Source organism: Amphiura filiformis, chromosome 16 (genome assembly GCF_039555335.1).
Source record: "Amphiura filiformis chromosome 16, Afil_fr2py, whole genome shotgun sequence".
NCBI classification, from domain to species: Eukaryota; Metazoa; Echinodermata; class Ophiuroidea; order Amphilepidida; family Amphiuridae; genus Amphiura; species Amphiura filiformis.
Genome location: NC_092643.1, coordinates 6,509,559 through 6,534,762, shown reverse-complemented (window position 1 = coordinate 6,534,762; position 25,204 = coordinate 6,509,559). Strand labels below are relative to the sequence as shown.

General features: G+C 36.8%; 1 protein-coding gene across 1 annotated transcript; it reads right to left on the bottom strand.

Moving 5' to 3' along the window:
- Positions 1–1,457: 1,457 nt before the first annotated feature.
- Positions 1,458–24,864, bottom strand: LOC140135469 (uncharacterized). The gene is made up of 5 exons (XM_072156976.1): positions 24,481–24,864; positions 21,453–21,608; positions 17,632–17,949; positions 6,773–6,954; positions 1,458–3,512 (listed from the first exon to the last, which is right to left on the bottom strand). The coding sequence occupies exons 1-5, from the start codon at positions 24,554–24,556 to the stop codon at positions 3,285–3,287; spliced, it is 960 nt and encodes a 319-aa protein (XP_072013077.1). The 5' UTR covers positions 24,557–24,864; the 3' UTR covers positions 1,458–3,284.
- Between the last annotated feature and the right edge of the window lie 340 nt (positions 24,865–25,204).

Sequence of the window (25,204 nt, the reverse complement as noted above, 5' to 3'; positions counted from 1 at the left end):
TGTTTTTGGTATCAGGTGAAAGCCCATATTTTGCTTATTAAGGGATCTGGAATGAGCGTTTCGACAGTATTTTTTCTGATATCAAATAATTTTCATTTTTTTTGAAATTCACGATATAATACAAATTTTATGACAAATTAGTAAAATTTGATATTTTTCACATTTTGATATAACAGTCCTCGAAGTAAATTTTATAAATCTAATGATATATTCTTAAAGTGTATGTAGCTGGGAGGAAAAGCCGATGATCAATTAAAAATTTTGACCTTTCATATTGAAGATATGGATTTTTTTCCCCAAAAGACCTAATTGTTTTTGGTGTTTTGGGAAAAAAATCCATATCTTCAATACGAAAGGTCAAACTTTTCAATTGATCGTCGGCTTTTCATCCCACCTACATACACTTTAAGTATAAATCATCAGATTTATAAAGTTTACTTCGAGTACTGTTAAGGGGTACTACACCCTCGATAAATTTGTGTCTATTTTTGCATTTTTCTCAAAAACTAATAACACAGTGATAACAAAAGTTATGTATATTATAGGGGCAAGGAATCCAATTACTACACTAGCTTATTAAACCTTGGGATCTTCTTTACATAACACATACCATTCCTCTTGTGTGTCAGCTTTATTTGTTTCAATATTTGAGTGCAAACACCACTAAGTCATGCTCCCCTCCTACTCGCCTTAAGAGCAGTGCTCAATTCCGGGTTCGTATACATTGTTAGGGGGAGGTCAATTTTATAATGAAATAAGTTACATTTAAAAAGGGGCTTCGTCGATTTTTTTTGGTTTGTTCCCTACACTGCAAAAAATATTTTACATTGAGGAAAAAGGTCACAACTCAACAATTGAGTAAAAATTGCTCAACATTGAGCTCATATAGGTCACAACTCAACAAATGAGTAAAGAATTACTCAACATGAGTAATTTTTTACTCATTTGTTGAGTTGTGACCTAATTGAGCTTAATGTTGAGTAAAATGTTGACTAATCTTTTACTCAACTGTTGAGTTGTGACCTATATGAGCTCAATGATGAGTAATTTTTTACTCAACTGTTGAGTTGTGACCTTTTTACTCAATGTTGAGTAAAATATTTTTGCAGTGTAAAAATAGTCATACGATATGGTCAGTTAATGAGTACAGCCGGATTAAAGAAAACTTGAAAATAATCCAATTTTATAATAAAAGCGTATCACGTACTTGTTGGGATGAAATTGTACAAAGTAATGCACGCGAACTGAGATATTAATGCATCTAACGCACGAGCGGAGGGAAGAGTGCATTAGACGCATCAACATCTTAGTTCAAGTGCATTATTTTGTACAATTTCTCGAGCAACAAGTGACATACATTTATTAACCTACTTCATACACGATGAAAAAAAAACCCGTTAAGTAAATGTAATGAATAAATCACTTGCAATAAAGTATTGGAAAACAACTGGGAAGTGTCAGTGTAGTGATACATTTTATTTATTCGTTTACTCATACAGGGTTTTGTATAACCCGGTTACATATTGTATGAAATTGTTACACATAAAATTGCTGATAAATTCATTTACAAGTTATAAAGGATTGTGTTATTCCAGTTGAAATCCATACACCCCCTGAATGGGTGACTCCATTTGTAATCCACCCCACCCCACTGTCCCTGTGTTGGAGATTAAGGTCAAGTCTTCCACAGAGGGTGGATGGATTTTAACGGGAATAACCCATCATTATAAAGACATATCTTAATTTGATTCAATTACAAATTATCAAATAGTTTTAATGATTTTAACAGTATTGTATTTATATGACCACAAAGAGCATTTAACATCAATGAGTATAATTAATATTTATTCAGTATTTTTTACCTTTTATGATCTTTACACTGTGAGATCAAACATAAATACCTATTATTTTGATGTTGTGGTTTAATATTGTATCTAAAACATGTTTGTATTGAACTACACATTTTATTTAATCATTTGGCAGCAGCACTGCAGCAGCGGTATAAAGCATGGTATTAAGCATGGTAAGTAAGTAGTGGGGAAGGTGTCGGGGTGTGTGTGTGTGCCGGGGTGGATCCAGGTTTTTGAAGGGAGAGTCATGAGGTGGTCGCTCAGGGCTGAAATTGGTCGGCCGATATTTGTTGTGGTGGCCTTTCTTGGGGAACCGAGGGGGGGTCCATCTGGGAGTCAGAAAAGTGAGGGATCGTAATCTATGTTCTCACTTTACACTTTTCTTCATTTTCCCGTTTCCTAGGAGGGGGGTACGTGCCCTTCTGGATCCGCCCATAGGTGTGGGTGGGGGGGGGGGGGGGGGGGGGATGGGTGCGCACGCGTGTATATATCTTCGCTATTATCATTAAAAGTACCCTTAACACCATAATGGACATATTACCAGAGTTATATATCAAACGTTTTATATCCTACTAATATTAGGCTTAATGTTTAAAAAGCAGAGCAGAAGCGCTTATCCCTAGCAGCGGTATAAAGGTGATGCTTAATGGAATTGGCATTGTAAGAAGGTTATTATTTTCTTCGGAGGGGGTCATAAATTTCTGGAAAGAAAAATAGGGGGGTCATAAAGGTTTTGATGAACAAAATGTAGGGAGTCACAGATGACCACAGATAGTGTGTTTATTTTATTCAAAAAGACTGATTTCAATACAATTTTAGCCTATTTAGGGGGTAAGGTGTATCGGTGGTGGGGGGGGGTCATAAAATTTTTGTTGTCGAAATAGGGGGTCACAATTTTATTGACGCCGACTTTTTGTAAATTTGCGACCCGCACTTCCGAAGAAAATGATAGTCCCCTAAAGACGCATTCATCAACATTCAGATTTTTGCATCTGATAAAATACAAAATCCGACATTCAAAATGAAGGTATGACAAACGTACGGACTATTATTATCGCTGAGTTTTCGCAGGTAAGGCTGTCGAATTCGGAACCATGGTTAACATATTATACCTGAGCAGTCGACGACAGCAAATTAGCCTACACTTCGGAATTATATGCAATGTTTTATGGAATAGACATGAGATATTATGATCAAAATTAATTTTGCGTATCTATGATTGTTGATCGATTTGGAGCAGTTTGGCAAAATATTGTTTACATAAAAGTTCAGATTATATCACTTTACAGGGCATGAGGATACAGTTTTGGTAAATTAATTTTTATCAGGTCTATTTCAGTACCAAAGAAAAATTACCATCTTGATCATTGTTGGTGAAATTCACAGTGTAAAAAAAGATAGCTTGAACATTATGCCAATCCCATTAGAATTAGTTTACTTCTTGCAAACAAATGACTTAGTATTACTACATTGGTGATCATTCCAAAGGTTAAGTGTGGGATCACTAAAATAAGTAGAGCCCAACTCGACACAATCTTCATCCCCGGCATAGTTGTCTGGTTGACTGATCGGATCAGTGCCCCAGTTGGTATAATCTACGGCAGTTCCATCACTCCATACAAATGTACCCTCTGTTGCAGTGTCGGTCAGTCCAATCCAGACCTACAGATTTCATGGAATCAAGAATTAGACAAACAAGATGGTTAATTTGGTGAGATGTTTGGGACCATGGAGCTATTAAGAATGGAGAGGCAATAGATTATGTAACGCATTGAAAACTTGTGCCGATTTGAAATCTGACAAGCTATTCATCGAAAGGTACCTTTTGTTTGGGACAAAGAGCGTCCACCATTAAATCGGTAAGCTGACCCGACAGTGTATTAACGCTTTACCTAGCAGACTACTGTCAATAAGTGATCAAACGAAAGTCGCGTGTAAGCGCTTACTATAACGAAAAGTACCTTTTGTTGTCATACCACTCAAGGGTGTAATTGAGTAGCCGTAAGCTCAAAAGGCACACATTAGCCGCTGATGCAGTTCGTTGGAACCCCACTGACTGTAGGTGCTTCATTTAAATAAATTGAATGCACTTGCTGAATGATTCAGATCAAGGCTGCCATGTCTATTACTGTATAATGGTAATAGCTATACGTATACATGTAACATATAATAAGTATACCGGTATAGGCCTATATAAAAGTTGTTTCACAAATTGACATTTTATTTTATTTTAAGAAGGAGAATGTCATAAACAGTGGCGTACTGAAGGGGGGGGCAGCTCTTTTGTGAGAGGTCTTGGGAGGGATGAGGGAGGAAGAGATGAGAGGGGGCTGGAGGAAGAGAGAAAGAGGGACAAAAAGTATGAGGGGATGGAGAAGGGAAGGGAGATAAGAAGAGGGAGTGATACTTTAGCAAGGAAAGAATAAGTACAGAGAAAGGAAAAGAAAGGAATAACAAATAAATGTAGGCCTTATAATAATTATTATAGCAACTAAACATTAATGCGTTACGTATTTAAAACACCCATTCAGATGTATTTTACACCTGCTAAGCACAAGTCACCCAATTTCGAAAATTGGACGTTGAATGTACACTCTCATGAATATTGATTGGCAACATTTTCCAATATGTCAGCGCTCAAATCGGACACAATAGAACAATAGACCATTCAGTGCGCTGTTTGGGACGGGGTTTGGGACTTGCAAAGGATATATCTTAGGAATTACCTCGAGTATACTTGTTTAGATGGAGAAGTGTTTAGAAACGGCTAGGACCAAGTCCTGCAGACAGACAGAGAAAAGAAAGAAAAGCAACAGAAGGGAAAATAAGACGAAAGCAGAAAATTTTAGTAGTCTTTGGTTGAAAACATGATTGTAAACCTGACAAAAAGAGTAACTAGACAAAGCTGTGGTCTTGGACCACGAACACAGCCGTGGTGTGATCCCTTAATGACCTTTGACCTCAAAATCTCTGAACATCCCATAGACATTGGATATGTCAATGCACGTGTGGACGTGAGGCAGAAGAGGCATTTCGAAGGTATTTCATCTCGGAATGGTAGTGACCCCTTAATGACCTTGACCCCAAATAAAAAAATTATCACATATATACGGTACTGAGTAACAACAATTCATGTGTGAACTTACCGTCATTCTGCTATGATTTTCCTGGCTAATAACAATTGTTGACGGTATTTGAATTTAGACCAGAAGTGACCCCTTAATGACCTTTGACCCAAAAACTGTGTATGACTCATAGACACTGGGTAATAGCAATGCATTTGTGCAAGTGGCGTTACTGTCCTACGTAATTTGTGGAAGAAGTAGCATTTTGAAGGTATTTCGTTTTATACCGGAAGTGACCCTTTAATGACCTTTAACCCCAAATAAAAAATACCACATGAGAACGCACCACCATTAAACGCGCCAAATAAAATACACAGGAAAAACGCACTTTTGGATCGCGTTTTGGCAACTGAAAAATGTATTTCAGCTATAAAGCTTAGTATCAAATTTATCATGTATAGAATATTATTCTTTCAACGGAATAAATTGCTAACCACCGCCTTTTTTGGCTATTTGCCGCAAAGAAAAAAATCACTCAATTTTCGAAACCGGACATTGTTCAAATTCACGCCAAAACTTCATCTGTGAAATAAAACATTTGGACTTTTTTCTCTGATTTCTTTATGTAGACACTTGTCAGAAGCAAATGAGCTGAAACGTGCACATTTTGACTATACGTTTATAACATAAAGTCGCAACAAGCTCAAATAAGCGGTGGACTACCGTATTTTAACCGCATTTCACTGATTTCATTGATTTGGTGGTGCGCCCTCATATACACTGGGCAGCCGCAATACATGTGTGAACATACTGTCACTGTGCAATGCTTTTCTCAGCTAATACATTTTTTAAGGTATTTTGTTTTACACAGGAAGTGATCCCTTAATGACCTTTGGCCCCAAATCTATGTATGATTTATAGACGTTGGGTTATAACAATGCATGTGTGCAAGTGGCGTCACTGTTTTACGTAATTTGTGGGAGAGGTACGGTAGCATTTTTTTTCGTTGTAATGACGGTTTTGATCCCTATGACCCCTGCGTGACCTTAGACCCCACGAGTTTCATGTGACATATATGGTCATGGTCAGTGATGGTTGTGACCAAGTTCAAAATCGATGTAAGCATGTGATTGCTACAGCAAATGTAAAGTTTGAAAGAAAGAAGATCCTGTACGATAAAAGACACAACCGGTTACCGTGACTATGTCATGGCTGTGTAATGAAATACCGGTAGACTGGAAGCGAAAAAAAGAGACAAAGCAAAAAAGAGTATTATAACCAATGACGTAGAAAAACATAGATCGCTGAGCTCGAGCTGGTACGTTGCCGTTTCATTGACAATCACGCACTGAATAAGCCATTATGAAATGAAGGGACCTAACAAAATCAGCATCAAATACAACTAAAATGGAAACTGAATTTACTCTAGCATGTATGGATTAATAAAATTAAATAAATTACTTGTTTCAGCATATTCAACTTTACTGTGTACCATTTTTTTATCAAAAAATTGCTGAATAATAAAGGCAAGCACGCTCCTAAATCTAGTTCATTCGCCCGTTGCCATGCAGCGCTACAGGAACGGCGACTGAAGGCGAAATTTCGTAAAGTGGTAGAGTTGTTTAGCGTGGCAACACTGATGAAATACCAGATTCAGGCGCCTTTATAATTCAGCAATTTTTTGATAAAGACAATGGTATACTGGGAAATTTAATGCGTTTTAATACATGACTTGTTCAACTTTGTGATCTATACAGCACCCAAACCGGGACCCAAACCTGCTTCACAGATTCGGCGAGCAGGGCACTCTATCCTTTCTACCTCATTGATTATAACTCAACATGGCCATAAACATACATTGCCTCCATTTATCATGTAACTGACGAAGCCATTTTCGGCGGCAGAGTGAATGCTAACAAGTTCAGCTCCACGTGCTTGGCAGTAAGTGTTAGCATTAGCCCAGGTCTTTTGGTATTGGTAATATCGGTAGCAACTCCCCATAAAAGATGACCAGAGAGAGGGGCAGCAAACGTCATCAGCTGCAAAAAAGAAAGAAAGATGGGTATATACAGTTATATTATACACATGCACTATTTGATGAGAAGCAAATAGGTGTTTCATGTCTAGCCAATGTGGTCTTTGCGCGGCGGGGTGGGGGGGGGGGGGGGGGAGGTAAATCCTCTAATAATGTGGTTTGCTAACTCAACCCCACAAAGAAAATGTCAACCCCCTTAAACCAACTCCCAGAAAAGAAGATATCAGTCCCATAACCCCCACCCAATAGTGTAAAATTGAAAATTGGTCCGATTAACACAAAATTTCCCCTTTATTTTGGGCTAAAATAGTGTATAATTGAACATTTTGTGCAATTGTCACGGTAACACAGGTCAGGGTAAAAATGATCTTTGGCCCTCCAACGACCAGGGATGGGGGTAGTGCGAGCCGTAACTCTCTCCTATTATGGGTAGCTGTCGAGGTTTAAAAACCTTTGTATCTTAAGGAAAAAAATGGTATACAGAAAATTGGAAAACATATTTGGAAAGAAGACACTTGGGCAATTTTTGGGTACCAAACTTGTCCCTTTTGTGCCTCCTACTTAAAAATAATGTTATGAATGCCCGGATGAATGTACAGGCACATAACACGTAGTACCATACAACAGTCATTCGTTTTTCTGAACATTTACAGATCTTCTTGGGCTTGCTGATACAGCACGTCTTACTTTTAACTTTATCAATGTTTCGTGTAGATCGTCCTGTCTTTCTACGTCCATAGCCCACTGATCCTGTCATCAAAATTTGTTGACAATGTTATTTATGCAGCATTTTGATGGGGCTCGAGCATGTCCAGTAGTTGATAATGTTCTTTGAACTTCTTTTAAGTAAGTTTAACCGATTTCGTTTCGGCATAAAACCAAAGAATATGAGTTCGTTGTTGAATATTATAAATCATGTTGAAACAACGCCATTTATCACTAATTCGTGCATACAAAATGTCATGTGCAAAAACAAACCGCTTGAATGCGCTTGAATGGAATGGGGGGGTCAACTAACTAGACGGTTCGACTCCACGAAAGTGACTCTCCAAAGGCTTTAAAAACGTTTCCATGAGAAGATCATATCCCTCAAAACTGATCAACCTTATGGGCACCTCATTCTCCAGATTTAAGTCCACCTGATTTTTTTTCTGTGGGGTTATCTCAAAGACTGAGTGTATAGCACAGAACCTCGCAGCATACCCGACTTGAAGGAAACAAAGAGTCAGATAAGATAAAAATTCCCTTTAAAAGGGAAGGCCAGCCTCAATGCAGAAGAGGTCTTGTAAATAGTTTGGGTCACCGTGAAAGGCATTTTTTAGGATCACGCTTACATCCATGTTACATACATGACAGTTCACCAAACCATGAATGGTGAGAACATGCGCACTGAAACAGCAAAAAGCATTAACTCCTATAACTGCTGTCAACTCTTTAATTCATAAATTGTTCTGTATTTTTGTCTTTACTGCTTTTTACCCATGCTTATTATTAAAATCAAGAAATACACTGCAGTTGTTAGTTAATTCGCTATGTAAACTCAACTTACATGCACATTTATTTTAAAATGATTTTATATTATTTCGCAATGTATAGTTTACTATAAAGTAGATAGTGGCAAGCACATGATAAAGGACTGATCATTCACTACAATCTTCACTTTTAAACTGTATTTTTTGAATGTGTTGATTGTTAGTCCGAAACTCCTGCAAAGCTATGGACATGGCATCTTACCTACTCCATTCTGTAATAGTCTGCATTGTGTGTTTTCTCAGTCTTCAATCATTTTGTTGAATGTAATTTTATGAATCAAATAAAAAAGATAGAAAGTGGCCTCACTTTAGTTATGTGTCATTTTACAGTATTTATAATTTATAAAGTAAGACAATAATTTATTTATTTTCTATAAGTGCATGTCTAAATATGGGATATATTGTTCAATATTATAGCTAGCCCCTAAAAACTTTATTTTCCATCAGATTTTTCCCGTTGAAAAGACAAAACTGATGTTAAAGATAGCAATAATATCATCAATAACATTTTGAGTCAATTTTATCCATAAAACGATACAGGATAGGATAGATAATTACTTTGACTTCAATGTGGTCCATATAATGAAGATTTTGATTCTACAACATTATTAGATCTGTTATCAACATATCAATTATGCACTCACAGGCAACCAAACATCATGCTATGCTCAGTAATCCACTGATAGTGATATGACCTCGTTCCAGTGATCATTCCCGGCTAATTACTAATTGTTGACCATGTCATTTTTTTGATATGCTGATTGCTGAACAAGTTTGTGTTTAAATGTGTAGGCCTAACCTATGGTAATTTTTTAAGTCATAATTAATTCAAACATAACTTGGGCAATACTCAATCGTTTTCGTTCGTTGAAACGGCAAAACATACTTTCTTTTCCTTGCAAATCGAATTAGCAGACATCAAAAACATTTCAACCACAAGAAGTAAAAAAAATTATTCATACCGATAGAAGAAGGCTATAATCTTAGCTAATCTTTAGTGTACACAAATCCCATCTCAGAATTAGGTACTGGCGAAAAACTGAGAGACACTTGCAGAAGCGTCATTCAGAACTTCACCGTCAGAGTACGCAAGTGTGATGATGGACATCTTGAGCATATTCTGAAAGGCTAGACTACTGAGGCAAAACAAAAAAGAAGAAATAAAAATAATGTGAAATTGTTGGGAATAGTGTTTCAATTTGACAGTGTTCCTGGTTATTTGTTGCTTTGTTCCCATTAACCATTTTTGCATAATTATGCGCTACACTGGTTCGTGCATAATGTCTTCTGACTGAGCATGAATAAAAATTCCCTTTAAAAGGAAAGCCAGCCTCAATGTAGAAGAGGTCTTGTAATTAGTTTTGGTCAATGTGAAAGGCATTTTTAGGATCACGCTTACATCTACATGACAGTCCACCAAACCATCAACGATGAGAACATGCACACTGAAACAGCAGAAAACATTAATTCCTAATCTCATGTCAACTCTTTTAATTCATTACATGTACTCCAAATTGTTCTGGTCTGTTTGTTTTGTTGTTGTTGTTGTTGTCGTTGGTTTTTTTTTTTTTTCAGCTTTTTACCCACGATATCTCAATTTCCAATTTTGTAATACCAGAACTTACGAACTCAATATCTTCGCTTAGGAATGTCCGATTTCACTGCTTTCGATATATACACTGCCGGTTTGAGTTAACTTACATGTACATTTTATTTTAAAATAACTTAATTAATTCGCAATGTATAGTTTAAGCCTACTATATTATAATAGATAGTGGCCAGCACATTTATAAAGGACTGGTTACTCACTACAATCTTCACTCTTAAACTGTGTTTTTCTGAATGTGCTGATCATGTTGATTGCTAGTCGGAAACTCCTGCGAAGCTATGGACATGGCATCTTACATACTCCATTCTATAACAGTCTGCCTAGTGCCTTGTGTGTTTTCTCTTCAATCATTTTGTTGAATGTAATTTTATGAATCAAATAGTTATGTGTCATTTTATTTATAATAAAGAAGTTATTAAATTAATAAAGTAAGACAATTTATTTATCTATAAGTGCATGTCAAATGGGGTACATTGTTCAATACTATATGCATAAATTATGCCCATATTATAGCTAGGCCCTAAAAACTTTATTTTGCATCGGATTTTTCCCGTTGAAAAGACAAAACTGATGTTTATGATAGCAACCATTTCATCAATAACATTTTGAGTCATTTTTATCCATAAAACGACACAGGATATGATAGATAACTACTTTCACATCAATATGGTCCATATGATCACAGATTGTTGAGAATCTGTGATATGATCCGGGATATGATGAAGATTTTGATTCTATAGATCTGTTATCAACATGATATCACGCTGTTCAGTGGTCAAGGAGTAAGGACCCCCGGTCAAGGACACTGATATGACATCATAGGTGATGTCAGATTTTCTTCTGCTGACCATATGATGCTATATATATTAACTATTATTGTTACATTTAGGCCTTTAAACTTTTAAAGTCATAATTAATTAGTTCAAACATAACTTTGGTAATACTCACTCGTTTTCGTTCGTTGAAACGGCAAAACATACTTACTTTTCCTAACAAATCGAATTAAAATATTTAAAAAAAATTTAACCACAAAAAGTAAAAAAAAAAAAATCATTCCAATACCACTAAAATATAATCTCTTGAGTAAACTGACCCCAAACCTGAAACAGGTACCAGCCCCGAATGGGCTGGCGAAAAGGGAGTTTCAATGTGACAATTCAGTATCGGGGTATCAAATTCAATCAAAACATAAAATCCTTGAGATGAGAAAAATTACTTTACCAAGTTACTTTGTTAGGACTGTGAGCAATTACAGAAGAGGGTGTTAATTTGACAATTCGTTTGCATTTAATTAAGTGTTTTTGTTTCTCCGCTTGAAAGAATGGTATTCCAATATGATAAACATTCGCTCGTATCTTCGTATTAGAACATGCACCAAGAAAATTGCCCAAGTGTCCTCTTTTTAAATATATTTTCAAATTGTCTGTATAACAGTTCTTCTTAAAGATGAAACGATTTAAAAAGGTATCGAGATTTTTGGGACACCCTGTATATAGTATAGGTATGCCAGGTGAATCCAATTTGCCATCAAACTGCATCATTTTATATATCAAATTAAAGCCCTTGAGTAAAGAAAGACAAAACTGGAAACCTTTTTGTCATAGCACTTTCCGTAACAAAGTTACATCTTGTCAAAGATTGACTTTCATCAAAAAGATTCTGCTGGCATGGCAAAATTGCCCCAAAAGGCATTTCGGGTGTGTTTCTAGATCTTAGTCTCATTATGATAGCAGCTTTTTTTTTTTTAATGGAACTGTTATCAAAATCCCTCTAAAATTCCATGTGCGATTCCATGTGTCTCATCACCATAAAAAAAATCATATATTTGGGTCAAGTGAAGTATATTATACAAATATATACTGCCATGAGAGGTTCTGGTTAAAACTATGGGCCCGAGGTGAGATCAATTAGTACTATTTTCCTGAGGGGCGCAGCCCCGAAGGAAAATAGTATTAATTGATCTCAACGAGGGACCATAGTTTTAACCAGAACTTCGAATAAAGGCAGTATATATTTGTTTTATATACTTCATTAATATATTCTTTGTTCATTGATTGGTTAAAAGAATTTTATTTGACGTTTTGACTCTCCAGCTTCTATCCTGAGTGAACAGCACGACCAATTTAAGCAAACCCTATATTTTGACCTTCAAAAATCACGAAATCACGCTATGGCAGTTTCGCGTGCGTGAACTGTTCCGTCGCATCGAATGCGCGCACGCGGAAGGCATGGTCAAAAGTACTATTTACGGCTTGGAGGTACTATTTACGGCTCATCCGGGACATTGAAAATACTATTTACGGCTTAGAGGTACTATTTACGGATAGGAGTACTGATGGTAGAACTATTTTTGGTCATGTGATCCACTTTTAACCAATCAATGAACAAGAATATATTAATGAAGTATATAAAGACAACATATTTATGTAGGTTTCCTGGACTTACCTGCTCTTTTAAATTTCTATGTAAAATATGTATTGAGTTCGCGTTTTCACAAATGACTAAGTATAATTGGATCGCACGCATCGCGTTTATTAATGAGGTTATGAATGATTAACAAATGTGTATTAAGGTTTGCCTGGCATACCTATATTTAGGATTCAATCATGTTTCACCGTTGTTCATCACCGTTTAACAACGATGCGACCGCGTCGTCTGCGTGGTTTACTTCGCGAGGGCAGCTTTAGCTGCCCGAGCGAAGTAAACCACGCAGACGCGCGGGACGCGAGTCTTAAATGGTGATGAACAACGGTGAAACATGATTGAATCCCTTTCAACAACGAAAATAAGCTAAAGATCGTATAATTCGTGATTATTTCACGAGGAAATGTCAGTTAATCATTGTCACTAAGCCTTACAAAAACTTCGATGATTTCTCTGTTAATATCATCAATAAAACTACAGAATAAAACGGCAAAGTTTAGCCGCTATCTGAAAATACTGAATTCAACTTGTAAGCTTGCATACGCACAAAGGTTCCAGGCATGACGAATTTTACGCGCTCTCGCGTAACGCGTAGTCTCGCTCGCGTATACGCTACAGTAAAAGTGTGGATTCATCACGGATTAACAACGGTTGGCTCCTGTACAAAGGTATAGGAGGAGTTGTTGAATTAGGGATTCAATCATGTTTCACCGTTGTTCATCGCGTTTATTAATGAGGTTATGAATGATTAGGCCTAACAAATGTGTATTAAGGTTTGCCTGGCATACCTATATTTAGGGATTCAATCATGTTTCACCGTTGTTCATCACCGTTTAACAACGATGCGACCGCGTCGTCTGCGTGGTTTACTTCGCGAGGGCAGCTTTAGCTGCCCGAGCGAAGTAAACCACGCAGACGCGCGGGACGCGAGTTGTTAAACGGTGATGAACAACGGTGAAACATGATTGAATCCTTTCAACAACGAAAAGAAGCTAAATATCGTATAATTCACGATTATTTTACGAGGAATGTCAGTTAATCATTGCCACTCAGCCTTACAAAAACTTCGATGATTTCTCTTTTGATATCAGCAATAAAACTACAGAATAAAACGGCAATGTTTAGCCGCTACCTGAAAAATACTGAATTCAACTTGTAAGCTGGCATACGCACAAAGGCCGAGAAAAAGAGATAGAGAAGCGACACTCTGTACAAACTGCCTATATCATGCTATACAGCAGTTGAAGACATGCAATTCGCAAGCGTCGTCGCCGGCCAAGTCTTACTACGAACGTGTAATGAGAAGATACCATAGAGTCCTACATAGAGATCTGAGGAAGAGACGGTCCGAATTGACCTAGTGACCTATAATTTATTAGAGAATCACATTTTTAGAGTATAAGTCCGCCCACCGCTGTCAATCATTCTAATGAACAAATGAAACAAGCTCTGGCATTCTGGCAATGACGTAATCCTAATTATAAATGAGAAAATCACATTGTACATGTAACTGTCTGCTGTACTCACAGAATTAGAGAAGGAGAACCGGGACTCCCTATACTGCCACGTACAATCGCGCCGTCAGCTATGGGGAGAAAATTGGGGGTATTCGGGTCCTTGACGACGGTGCGCGGAGACGAACGAAAACAATTCTGCGTCTCATCTGAAGCGTATTGGTACTTGCGTGCAGGGCGCATCAAGTGCGTCTCTCAAATGCGCCCATCATCCATGTCGCGCTTGCATGACAACGAATGCCTCGAGCGCATTCCGAGGGAAACCGAATACCCCCAATTTTTGCTCCATGCCTGTATCAAGATGGCGGTCGAGTCCTGGTTCTCTGGTTTTAATTCTGTGGCTGTACTTCATGTCTTCCAACAAGTGCCGGAGTGTCGCGGCCCTGACAAAGGTTCCAGGCATGACGAATTTTACGCGCTCTCGCGTATCGCGTAGTCTCGCTCGCGTTCGCGTATAGGCCTACGCTATAGTAAAAGTGTGGGTTCATCACGGTTTAACAACGGTTGGCTCCTGTACAAAGGTATAGGAAGAGTTGTTGAATATAGTATCACGTCTTCGTATTGTAACCGTAGAGATAAATGAGGTACTGACGAATGTTGACGCACTACGAACTTACACACTATACTGCTGTATCTAAATACTCGACAGCTTTGTAAGGTCAAACTTTTCACTGTGAGGTTACCACGCTTGCGCGTAAGCTGTTTTGTGTGACCTTTATGCTAATTCAGTGACCCGTGTTCACTCATGCTGCCCTGCACTTCCGCCGTGAATCAAATCATCTTCAGACACGCTCCATAAGATATGCTAATGCATGGAGTACAAAGAATTACTTTGATCAATACCAGTTAAACAGGTGATTGGTATTGTACTCCATGCATTTGCATATTATCTGGAGCGTGTCTGAGGATGATTTGGCCAGTAAAAATAAAAACATGTTTCTCGTCCGGGTTTAAAAAAGGAGGAAGAGGGGCTTGAGGCCCTTTTTATTTTATTGTTCTGGTAGGTCCGCCCCGCTAGTGATCACAGAACCATCCAGAATTGTTTCTTGCATATTAGCAAGGCTATAGAAAACATCTCAACTTCCAAGACATCTTTCTTCCAAAGTTTTGACTGAATTTTAAAAACTGAAAATAAATTTGAAGCGGCCTCAAAAAGGAAGCGGAAGGGACGAGAAACATGTTTTATTTTTATTCGGCCTTATGATCTTCCGTGCAGTAGAAACGGGAAAATCCGAAATATTACTCAAATTTGGTCCAACTTTGGCCTAAATGTAACACAAAAATCGAAAATGTAACACGTTGAAACTAGCACAGTGTTATACTATGTAGTTTTCCGATGATGCAAAAATCAAAGTATTCATCGAAAAATCCAAGAAATTGTGAATCTTGCGATGAAATTTATACATCAAAATGTTTCAGAATTGTCAACTTGCCTAAAAATTCCGTTGATCAAAAACATGTGCCCTGAAAAATGTCATTATTTTCCTTATCTCTTCACCGATTTTCAAGGTTTAAAAACTTCGTGTAGATTGCCATTTTGTCTAAATGGGAGTAGAAAGTTGTCAGATTCAAAACATTATTCAACCCTCAAAGACCTTTCTAAAATCCCCGTGCCGAACACACGAAGATTAAAAGTTCGGCTGGTCATTCGGCAAACATCGGCAGAAACTCGCTGAGTCGACTGTGATTGGTCAAGCGGCTGGAGCATGCGCGAGTAATTTAACAACAAGGGGGTGACACTAGATTCACGGTTGTTCTATTATCAACGCAAACCTATGACATATCCCGCTGGCTTGCTACTTAGAAAATGAGGCCAGTTATCGATCGGTTATGAATAATTAATTTCGATCTCTTGATCATGTTAATTAGGGTTGGCAAATAACGACGCCGTTAGTTTTGCGAACTCTGCCTGTTGAATGCGAGTAGCAAGCTTAAAGAGCGCCAGCTAGCAGAGCTGAGAGCAATCCGGTGATGGCGTACTAGTATTTCCCATCAGGCACCAATGATTTGTTTTTACAGAAAGTCTACTAATTTGATAATGGAATAACCTTTCGCAATAGTAATGTCGAAATTAGAAATTGGTGTCAATAATACGACGGTAGTGTATCACTTGAATTTGATACGATATCCAGCCAGCGATTTAGCGATAAAAAACCTTTGACCACTGACCTGACCTACCGTCACGTGAAGCGCCATATTCGTTTGTTTTTATTTCCTCGTGTGATAATAAATATCATTCAAACTATCATGGTCAATAATGAGTAAAATATCGGTTTAGTTTTTTTTTTTAAGTTTTCTTATTGTAGGCCTACATCTACAAATCTGATGTATTTAATCATTATTTGGAATCCCAATAATTTGAATGCCCAACAGGGGGTGGTCACAATATTTTGGCAGGCTGAGAGGGGAAGCTATTTATTTATTTATTTATTTATTTATTTATTTATTTATTTATTTATTTATTTATTTATTTATTTATTTATTTATTTATTTATTTATTATAATTATTAAGGCTTGTTCAAGTAACTCGCCTCTACGCACTCACTTGCATAGACAAATCAATCAATCAGTTAATCAATCAATCAATCAATCAATCAATCAATTCACAAACAATGAATATGAATAAATTATATGATATTCAATTTCGATCAACAGACGTATCACAACCATCAAACAATGAATAAATTAACTGATCGACCAAGAGCCCTCTTTGAGTGTGAGTGAGTGATTAAACAAAATAAATACATAATTATTTACATTAAAAAAAAGAAACAAATAAACAAATAAATAAATAAATAAATAAATAAATAAATAAAAAATTTGAACAAATGGTATCGTAGCATTGCATTCACAAAAATAAACATTGCTGACAGGAGGACTCGAACCAACAATCTTGGCATCATCAGTCTGATGCTCTACCACTGACCTACGACGGCGGGTAGCGGTGAGGATCTCGTTTTTAGCCTATACAGTGTTCGTCTGTGATAATACCGCCTCGTGAAATAAATATAAAATAGACAAGTTATTTTGATATCAATCTTTTTTTTTCAATAGAGCCGTAACATTTTGTTTAAAGATCTCAATTTTTATTTTCTAATAGAGCAGGGAAAAACATTTCCCCTTTTCTACAATTTGAGCACAAAATAAGAATCTACTTCTTTTATTACTGATTTAATGTTACACGTCTCACAACAGATATTTAGCTGGCTTAGTGGTGTTGCACTGTGCTTTTTAACCGGGAGGTACCGAGATCGATTCCCACCTCTGCCTACAATTTTTTTTTTTCAAGCCTGGGAAATAATAAGTTTATTTGGCTTCACAACGCTAAATTATTCATGACTTGCCCGATCTGGTGGTGTAAAGTGCTCTCCATAACATATGAATATTAAGCAATAACACAGTGGCTAATTTAAATAAGAATGCGGCACATGCAAATGAGGGATTGCCCTCTCCAGGAATTGCTTCATGTTTAACAAGCATTTGGATACAGTAATATTTGTAGTGTGACGATACGAATAGTTTTCCGTAAAGGCTTATCATTTTTCGGTGTTAGTGGGAAAATGCATGTACATCTTGGACACGACAGATCCATTTTTCCTTACCTGGTTCAAATCCCCAGTTCCCATTGGGGTTCTCTGCATCACCGGGGTTCAATCCACAAAACGTCCAGATGCCTTGGCTTCCAAAGCCGGTTGATATTCCGATCGTACGTACGTCAAAGCGATTTGTGTTTTGAAAGCTCATGAAAGGCGAAGCTTGACCAACTCGGCTGACCGTCACCAAGTCGCCGTTTTCAAATGAGATATTGTAGTCGCGGCATTCTGTGCTGCTCAACTCCCCAGGTGTTTCTTCACGGACTTCGTTTGTACATCCTCCGCACAGGCGAATAGCTGAATACGTGTTTACACCGGCACCAATAACTGAATCAAAGGGGAAAAAATATCTAAATGTTATTGTTGTAGACTTGTAGGCCTAAGCAAAAAGATATTCTGAAAAACAGCATAATTGATTAATCCCTTCCCCCCCCCCCAAAAAAAAGAATAAAAAATATTTCATGATTTTTAACCAGTTCTCCTAAGTTGCAAAAATTAAACTAGACTGTAACGATTTTTGCACTATACAGGGTGTCCCATAAAAAATTACATGGCGAATGAATTTGGACGTAAGTCGAGAAATAGACATCGGAATCTAAAAATCTAAAAATCAACGTATAGCCCATCTTATTCCGCATCATACGCTAATTTTATTGGAATCGGTTGACTGATTGCGAAGATGAGTGATTACATAAAGCCTGTGTCAATTCATTTCATTCCAAGTTTGTAAGAAAGAACATTCAACACGATGCGCACTAGTGGTTGTCAATGGGCTTCATATTTTGTTCGGTCAAATCCTTTTTGTTATTTTTAAACAATATGTTTCTTACAAAACATTTAATTAGGTTTTATTCAAATTTGAAAACCTGCACGATTTTGAAAATGAAAGCTTGCATGTAAGATGATGCTCGGTACTTTTAAATATCTTTTTTCGTTAATGTTGATACAAATGTTGCATAAAGAGAATTCCCGTTGGCTTAAGAAATGTCTCACACACATTAATGTTTTTGGAACATTTCTAAGAAATTGTAATACAAAATTTATAGCAACATCAATGTTGATTGGTATCAAAAATGACACCTAAACTCAAAACTGAAGCCCTTGAACATTGTCATTCTGGGCTCAAATGTTCTTTGGAAAGTTAAAATATAACATATTTGCACAACCTAAAGAATTAACGTTGGAAAGCTTCAAATTGCAGAAATCAAAGTTTCTCAGATAAACTATTATTCGTCTTAAGTGAAAGTATGAATAACATAACACCGTCAGATTATAAAATAGATAATGTGGACTAAATTTAATGAGATACACAAACTTAAGGAAGTATGATCAAACTTGGAATGAACTGCATTAATGCGCGCAATAAGCAATCGCCAATTTCTTCGCAACCATTCAATTGAATCAAAACAAAAGTTCGCATATAATGCACAATAAAATAGGCTATGTGCTACATTTTAAATGTTTTGATTCTGATGTCTATTTCTCGACTTACGTTCAATTTTATTCACTCGGTATTTTTTTCTGGGACACCCTGTATAGCTGCGCCATAGCCCGAGACTGTGACACTTTGGCAGTATTCCAGTGTACGAAGGAACTCAAATAAAAAGGACCTATAATGTGAATATTGACCAGCGTCTTGTGAAGAGTGCAATCCCGGATGGGCAAATATTTCAATTATATTCTTTACTTTTTTCTCTTTCATTTGACACCTGACATACTTTTATTTCGAGATATGTCAATTAAAGACCAAAAGGCGAGTAACCCAAATGGGCATTGATTGGATGGGAAAAATATTTTTCCATTCGACACCACTCGGGGTCATACATTTTTGTCTTTTCGAGATATGTCCATTTAATACCAAAAGGCGAGTGACAGAGTGAATTAACATTGGCCCGGGTCTTATTGGAGTGTCATCACCCCCGGGTGCGGAAAATATTTTCATTATATATTTCAATTTTTTTCTGGGCATTGGCTTAGCGGAGTTACACACAGTAAACAAAGTGCCGACAAAGTGCTCCTAAATAGTTATATACATATACAGGGTGTCCCAGAAAAAATTACCGAGTGAATACAATTGAATGTAAGTCGAGAAATATACATCAGAATCAAATTGTTCATACTCGCTCACCGCATCTTAAAGTTTATGTATCTCATTAAATTTAGTCCACATTATCTATTTTATAATCCGACAGTATTATGTTATTCAAGCTTTCACTGAAGATGAATAACAGTTTGTCCAAGAAAACTTTGATTTCTGCAATTGGAAGTTTTCTAACTTTAATTTTTTAGGTTATGCAAATATGTTATATTTTAACCTTCCAAAGAAATTTGAGCCAAGAATGACAATGATCAAGTGCTTATGTTTGATTTTTGATACCATGCAACTACAAACATTAATGTTGAAATTTTGAAGGATTTAAACTTTGCATTACAATTTCTTGGAAATATTCCAAAAACAATAATGTGTGTAAGAATTTTTTAAAGCCAACTGGGATTATTTATGTAATAATTCTTTATACAACATTTATATCAACATTAAAGAAAAAAATATATTTAAGTACCGAGCATCATCTTACATGCAAGCTTTCATTTTCAATATCGTGCAGATTTTCAAATTTGAACACAACCTAATTAAATGCTTTGCAAGAAACAGATTGTTTAAAACGAACGGAAAGGATTTCACCGAACAAAATATGAAGCCCGTTGATAGTTAACCACTAGTGCGCATTGTGTTGAATGATCAAACTTGGAATGAAGTGAATTAACGCTCGTGTTATTGCTCATTTCTTCGCAATCAGTCAATCTATTCCAGTAAAATTAGCAAATAAGATGCAGAATAAGATGGCATACTGCAGTTACTGTCCGTTTTCCTATACACAATACACAGTGCTCTCACCATTGACGCGTGACCTCTACAAATGATGTATGTTGGAAGAATGGGCACTTGACTAGTTAACATCACTGTGTGAAAAATAACCAGCCAATATTTTAACTATTCTTCAAACTTCTAGCAAATATATTTCTCTAACATGACCTAAAATTACAGCTAGGTTAGATGTTCAGAAGGGGTCGCACTTTCGTAGAATATGAGTGAGGGCAAAGCATAGCTAGCTCATAGCTAGCCAACTCCCCGTGTTAATTGAATGGAGATTTGACCGAAAATATTGAGCTATATTGGTAACGGACCGCTCCGTTCTGAAGGATGCCACAAAAAAAACGGTACAAGCTACATTTAAACTATTCTATGAAATTCTAGAAAATATAGTTTTGTAACATGTCCTAAATTTTTAGCTAATTTAGATGTTTGGAGAGGGTCGCACTTTTGTGTTTTAGGAAGGATATGTAAACGACAGATAACACCAAAAATATGAAGAAATTATTTCCAAACCGTGTTAAGTCAACAATCATTATGTTGCTCATTTTGAAGAATGCTGGTTAACAAAAAGCAGGCAATTGTCTCATTTCGTGAACAAAGGTCCACATACCATTGTTTCCTTTCGTTTCCTTCATAATCGGTTACCCAACTGAAGCTATAATACCAGCTTTATTGCGATATCGCACATGTAAAACAGACACATGTGCACAACCAGAGAAGATCCGATTTAATCAGTTGAGCTGTTTCAATGAGTGTTATCTTGGTTTAATAGCTTTTAATGGGGTTTAAGTCCTGCAAAGGTCGAGATGAATTCTACTGTAGACATGACTGCATCATGGGCTACACGGTGATTTTTAGATGATTGGATTCTGATGTCTATTTCTTGACTTACATTCAAATTTATTCGGCCGGTAATTTTTTCTGGGATAGCAAAAACAGTCCAAGTTCAACCTACCAATTTCATACTTCAGTTGATTGTATTCGTCCGACAAGGCAACGTGCACATCGCTGCTAGCAGTAACACTGAATGTAAAGCTCGTCGCTCCTACTGGTATTTCAGGCCACACGTATTGGTAACTTTTTGCATTCGGTGTGTCAGTAGTTGTGCAGTCTATACAATAATATGACAATCAGAGAAAATGAAAAGAAAAAATTCAGCATCTTAAAACACGGTAACGTAAATCACGGTCCAAATTACTTTTATAGAAACCTTGTGATGTCACAAATTTATATCCTTCGTAGTTCTTACAAAACGACAAATAGTCCCTTTCACTTAACACTATCTAAGGATAAAATCTGAGTCTCTGATTGGCTAATTAGTCGTATTTTCTGGTTGTTTGACTGACTCAAACTTTCGGTAACGTAAATTTGGCTTCATGGCTAAAATTGAAAATATAAGCAACCCTTTCCAGAGCAAACTTAAGCCATTTATATTTGCAAAGTAGGGCCTACCTAAATATTTTATTGATGTTTGAGGTGATATTTACTGAACCTAAATGCCGACAAGTGTTCGTCAGAACTGAAATGCACTTGTAATGTACCAGTTTTGAAAGTGGGAGGCCCCTTCCATGACAGATATGCATCATGTGCCTCGGGATAGACCCCCTTTTTCAAACCGGCTTGTACCCAATGACCCCCTTTATGGTCCTACCTATTACCCAATGACCCCCTTTAAAAAAATTCATGTACTCAATGACCCCCTTTTTCTATTTCCTGCTATACCGAATGACCCCCTTTTAATTCCCAAATTTAGGTGGTATTTGTGTTCTCCTCCAGAAATAATGAGATTTTTCACATTTCCAAGGTGGCCAAGTTGTTTGTACGCAGTTTGGCACTTATTTATGTGTACTTAATGATACTCTTTTGGCAATCCTGTACTCAATGACTCCCATTTTACTTTTTGTTACCCCAATGACCATCCTTTTTTCAAAGTTTCATACCGAATGACCCCATTTTTATTCAGGTTGTGTACTGAATGACCCCATATTTTTGTAATTGTACATTTGACCTGAATGCCCCCTACTTTTAACATGGCTTAGGCACATCCCTGCCATTTCAGATAGGGAGTGCCTCCCCCGGGGTGGGAGGAACTTTACAAAATATGGCTCTTAAAAGTGCTACGTACTCAGAAAGTTTGAATGGACCCCTGGGGCCAAATGTTATAAACTTAATAAGAAACAACGTGAGTTCATTGGACAACCAGGAATCCGTAGTTGTTTTTGTACCGTAAATTTATTATATTATAATATTTCAAGAGGTCCACCCAAGAAGGATTATATCAAGATGTTGGCAGATGATACGGGATTAACAGGCCCAGACATCAAAAATTGTATGCTAGACAGAGCAGTTTGGAGAGCCATTATGGGAGTCCGACTACAAGAGTCGACATAAGCAAAAGTAAGCAAAAATAATATTTGACCACAGGGGGCCATTCAAACTTTCTGTGAGTACGTACCACTATTAGGGGCCATACTTTTAAGCTTCTCCCATTAAAATGATTGGTACATTGCAAGTACATTTCAGCTCTGACGAATTCCAATTGCTAACAAAGTTTAGGAAATATCACCCCAAACCCCAATAAATTTGAAAATAACAGAACAATGTTGCATAAAGTCCGAAATTGTGTCCCCATAAAGCTTAAATTCAGTCCCTAAATCCGCCATTTCAGGCAAATTATTGTGAGCAGAGCACCATAAAGAACCACTAACAGCGAAATATTGATATCCAACTAGCACAACAAGCTTAAACTATAAATTAGCCCCCGAAAGAGGGCAGGGCTTGAGGAATAAGAAAATTATGGGGTAAAATGTAATAAAAAAAAGTATCCTCTGCCTAAAATCTACAATTTACATATTAAAAAGCATTAATATTACATTTGGGTTAGGGATATGGTTTAGGGTTAGGGTTTAGGGTTTAGGGTTGGGGTTAGAACTATTATTATTATTTAAAATGCATGATGATGATAGCAAAGTATCATCTGCGTAAAAAATTTACAATTTACATATTAAAATGCATTAATATTACATTTGGGTTAGGTTTAGGGTTAGGGTGTAAATTTATTATATTATAATATTTCAAGAGGTCCACCCAAGAAGGATTATATCAAGATGTTGGCAGATGATACGGGATTAACAGGCCCAGACATCAAAAATTGTATGCTAGACAGAGCAGTTTGGAGAGCCATTATGGGGAGTCCGACTACAAGAGTCGACATAAGCAAAAGTAAGCAAAAATAATATTTGACCACAGGGGGCCATTCAAACTTTCTGTGAGTACGTACCACTATTAGGGGCCATACTTTTAAGCTTCTCCCATTAAAATGATTGGTACATTGCAAGTACATTTCAGCTCTGACGAATTCCAATTGCTAACAAAGTTTAGGAAATATCACCCCAAACCCCAATAAATTTGAAAATAACAGAACAATGTTGCATAAAGTCCGAAATTGTGTCCCCATAAAGCTTAAATTCAGTCCCTAAATCCGCCATTTCAGGCAAATTATTGTGAGCAGAGCACCATAAAGAACCACTAACAGCGAAATATTGATATCCAACTAGCACAACAAGCTTAAACTATAAATTAGCCCCCGAAAGAGGGCAGGGCTTGAGGAATAAGAAAATTATGGGGTAAAATGTAATAAAAAAAAAGTATCCTCTGCCTAAAAATCTACAATTTACATATTAAAAAGCATTAATATTACATTTGGGTTAGGGATATGGTTTAGGGTTAGGGTTTAGGGTTTAGGGTTGGGGTTAGAACTATTATTATTATTTAAAATGCATGATGATGATAGCAAAGTATCATCTGCGTAAAAAATTTACAATTTACATATTAAAATGCATTAATATTACATTTGGGTTAGGTTTAGGGTTAGGGTGTAGGATTAGGTTTTAGGGTTAGGGTTAGAACTATTATTTAAAATGCATGATGATGATGATAGCAAATTATAATGCGCAATATGCAGAAGCCTCAGTGTTACTTACGTGTGCAAAGAACCGGTGCAAACTCGATGGCTAAAAAGATGCAGCCTAAAAGAGTCCAACCAAAGTTAATCTTCATTTTGAATTGGAGAACAGAGAATGTGCAACTCAGTATGTGGAGATGGTTTCCACTTAGGTACCAGAGGATGTAGCTTGACAGATAGCTTAGATGGTCGCTTAGCTGGTCGCTTAGCTTGGCTTGGTATGCTGTATGAGTAGTTGAACTTGATCTTCCTTCGCAGTCGTAAGGTTTAATATTAATGATCTAGCAAAACCAGAATGAACAGATCTACCAAATCAACCAATATTTATACACATTATGTCTATTGTTCTTCAACATCACGCCATGCTGAGACAATAGGCAGCAAGTCCTCACTCTTGGAAAAAGGTGTTTTTGTTATTCATATTCATGTTATTCTTTCTCTTTCCTTTTAAATCACACCCACGGTTTAGTTTGAATACGTTCTAACAATACTACAAGGAATTTGTATAGCTCATTCATTTTACATGCCTCAATGAGCTTTACTAAGATACCGATAATATACAGACACTAAAAGCAAAAAAAAAAAAATGAAAAAAATGAAAAAAATAAATAAAAGATGAAACTTTTTTTCTTCGTATTTTGATTAATGGTTTTGTTTTTTCTCAGTCAAAACCAGCTAGATGCAGCTTGATGTCAAGTTGTAGTGACACCGAGTGACACGATACCAGTATCTGCTCATGAACA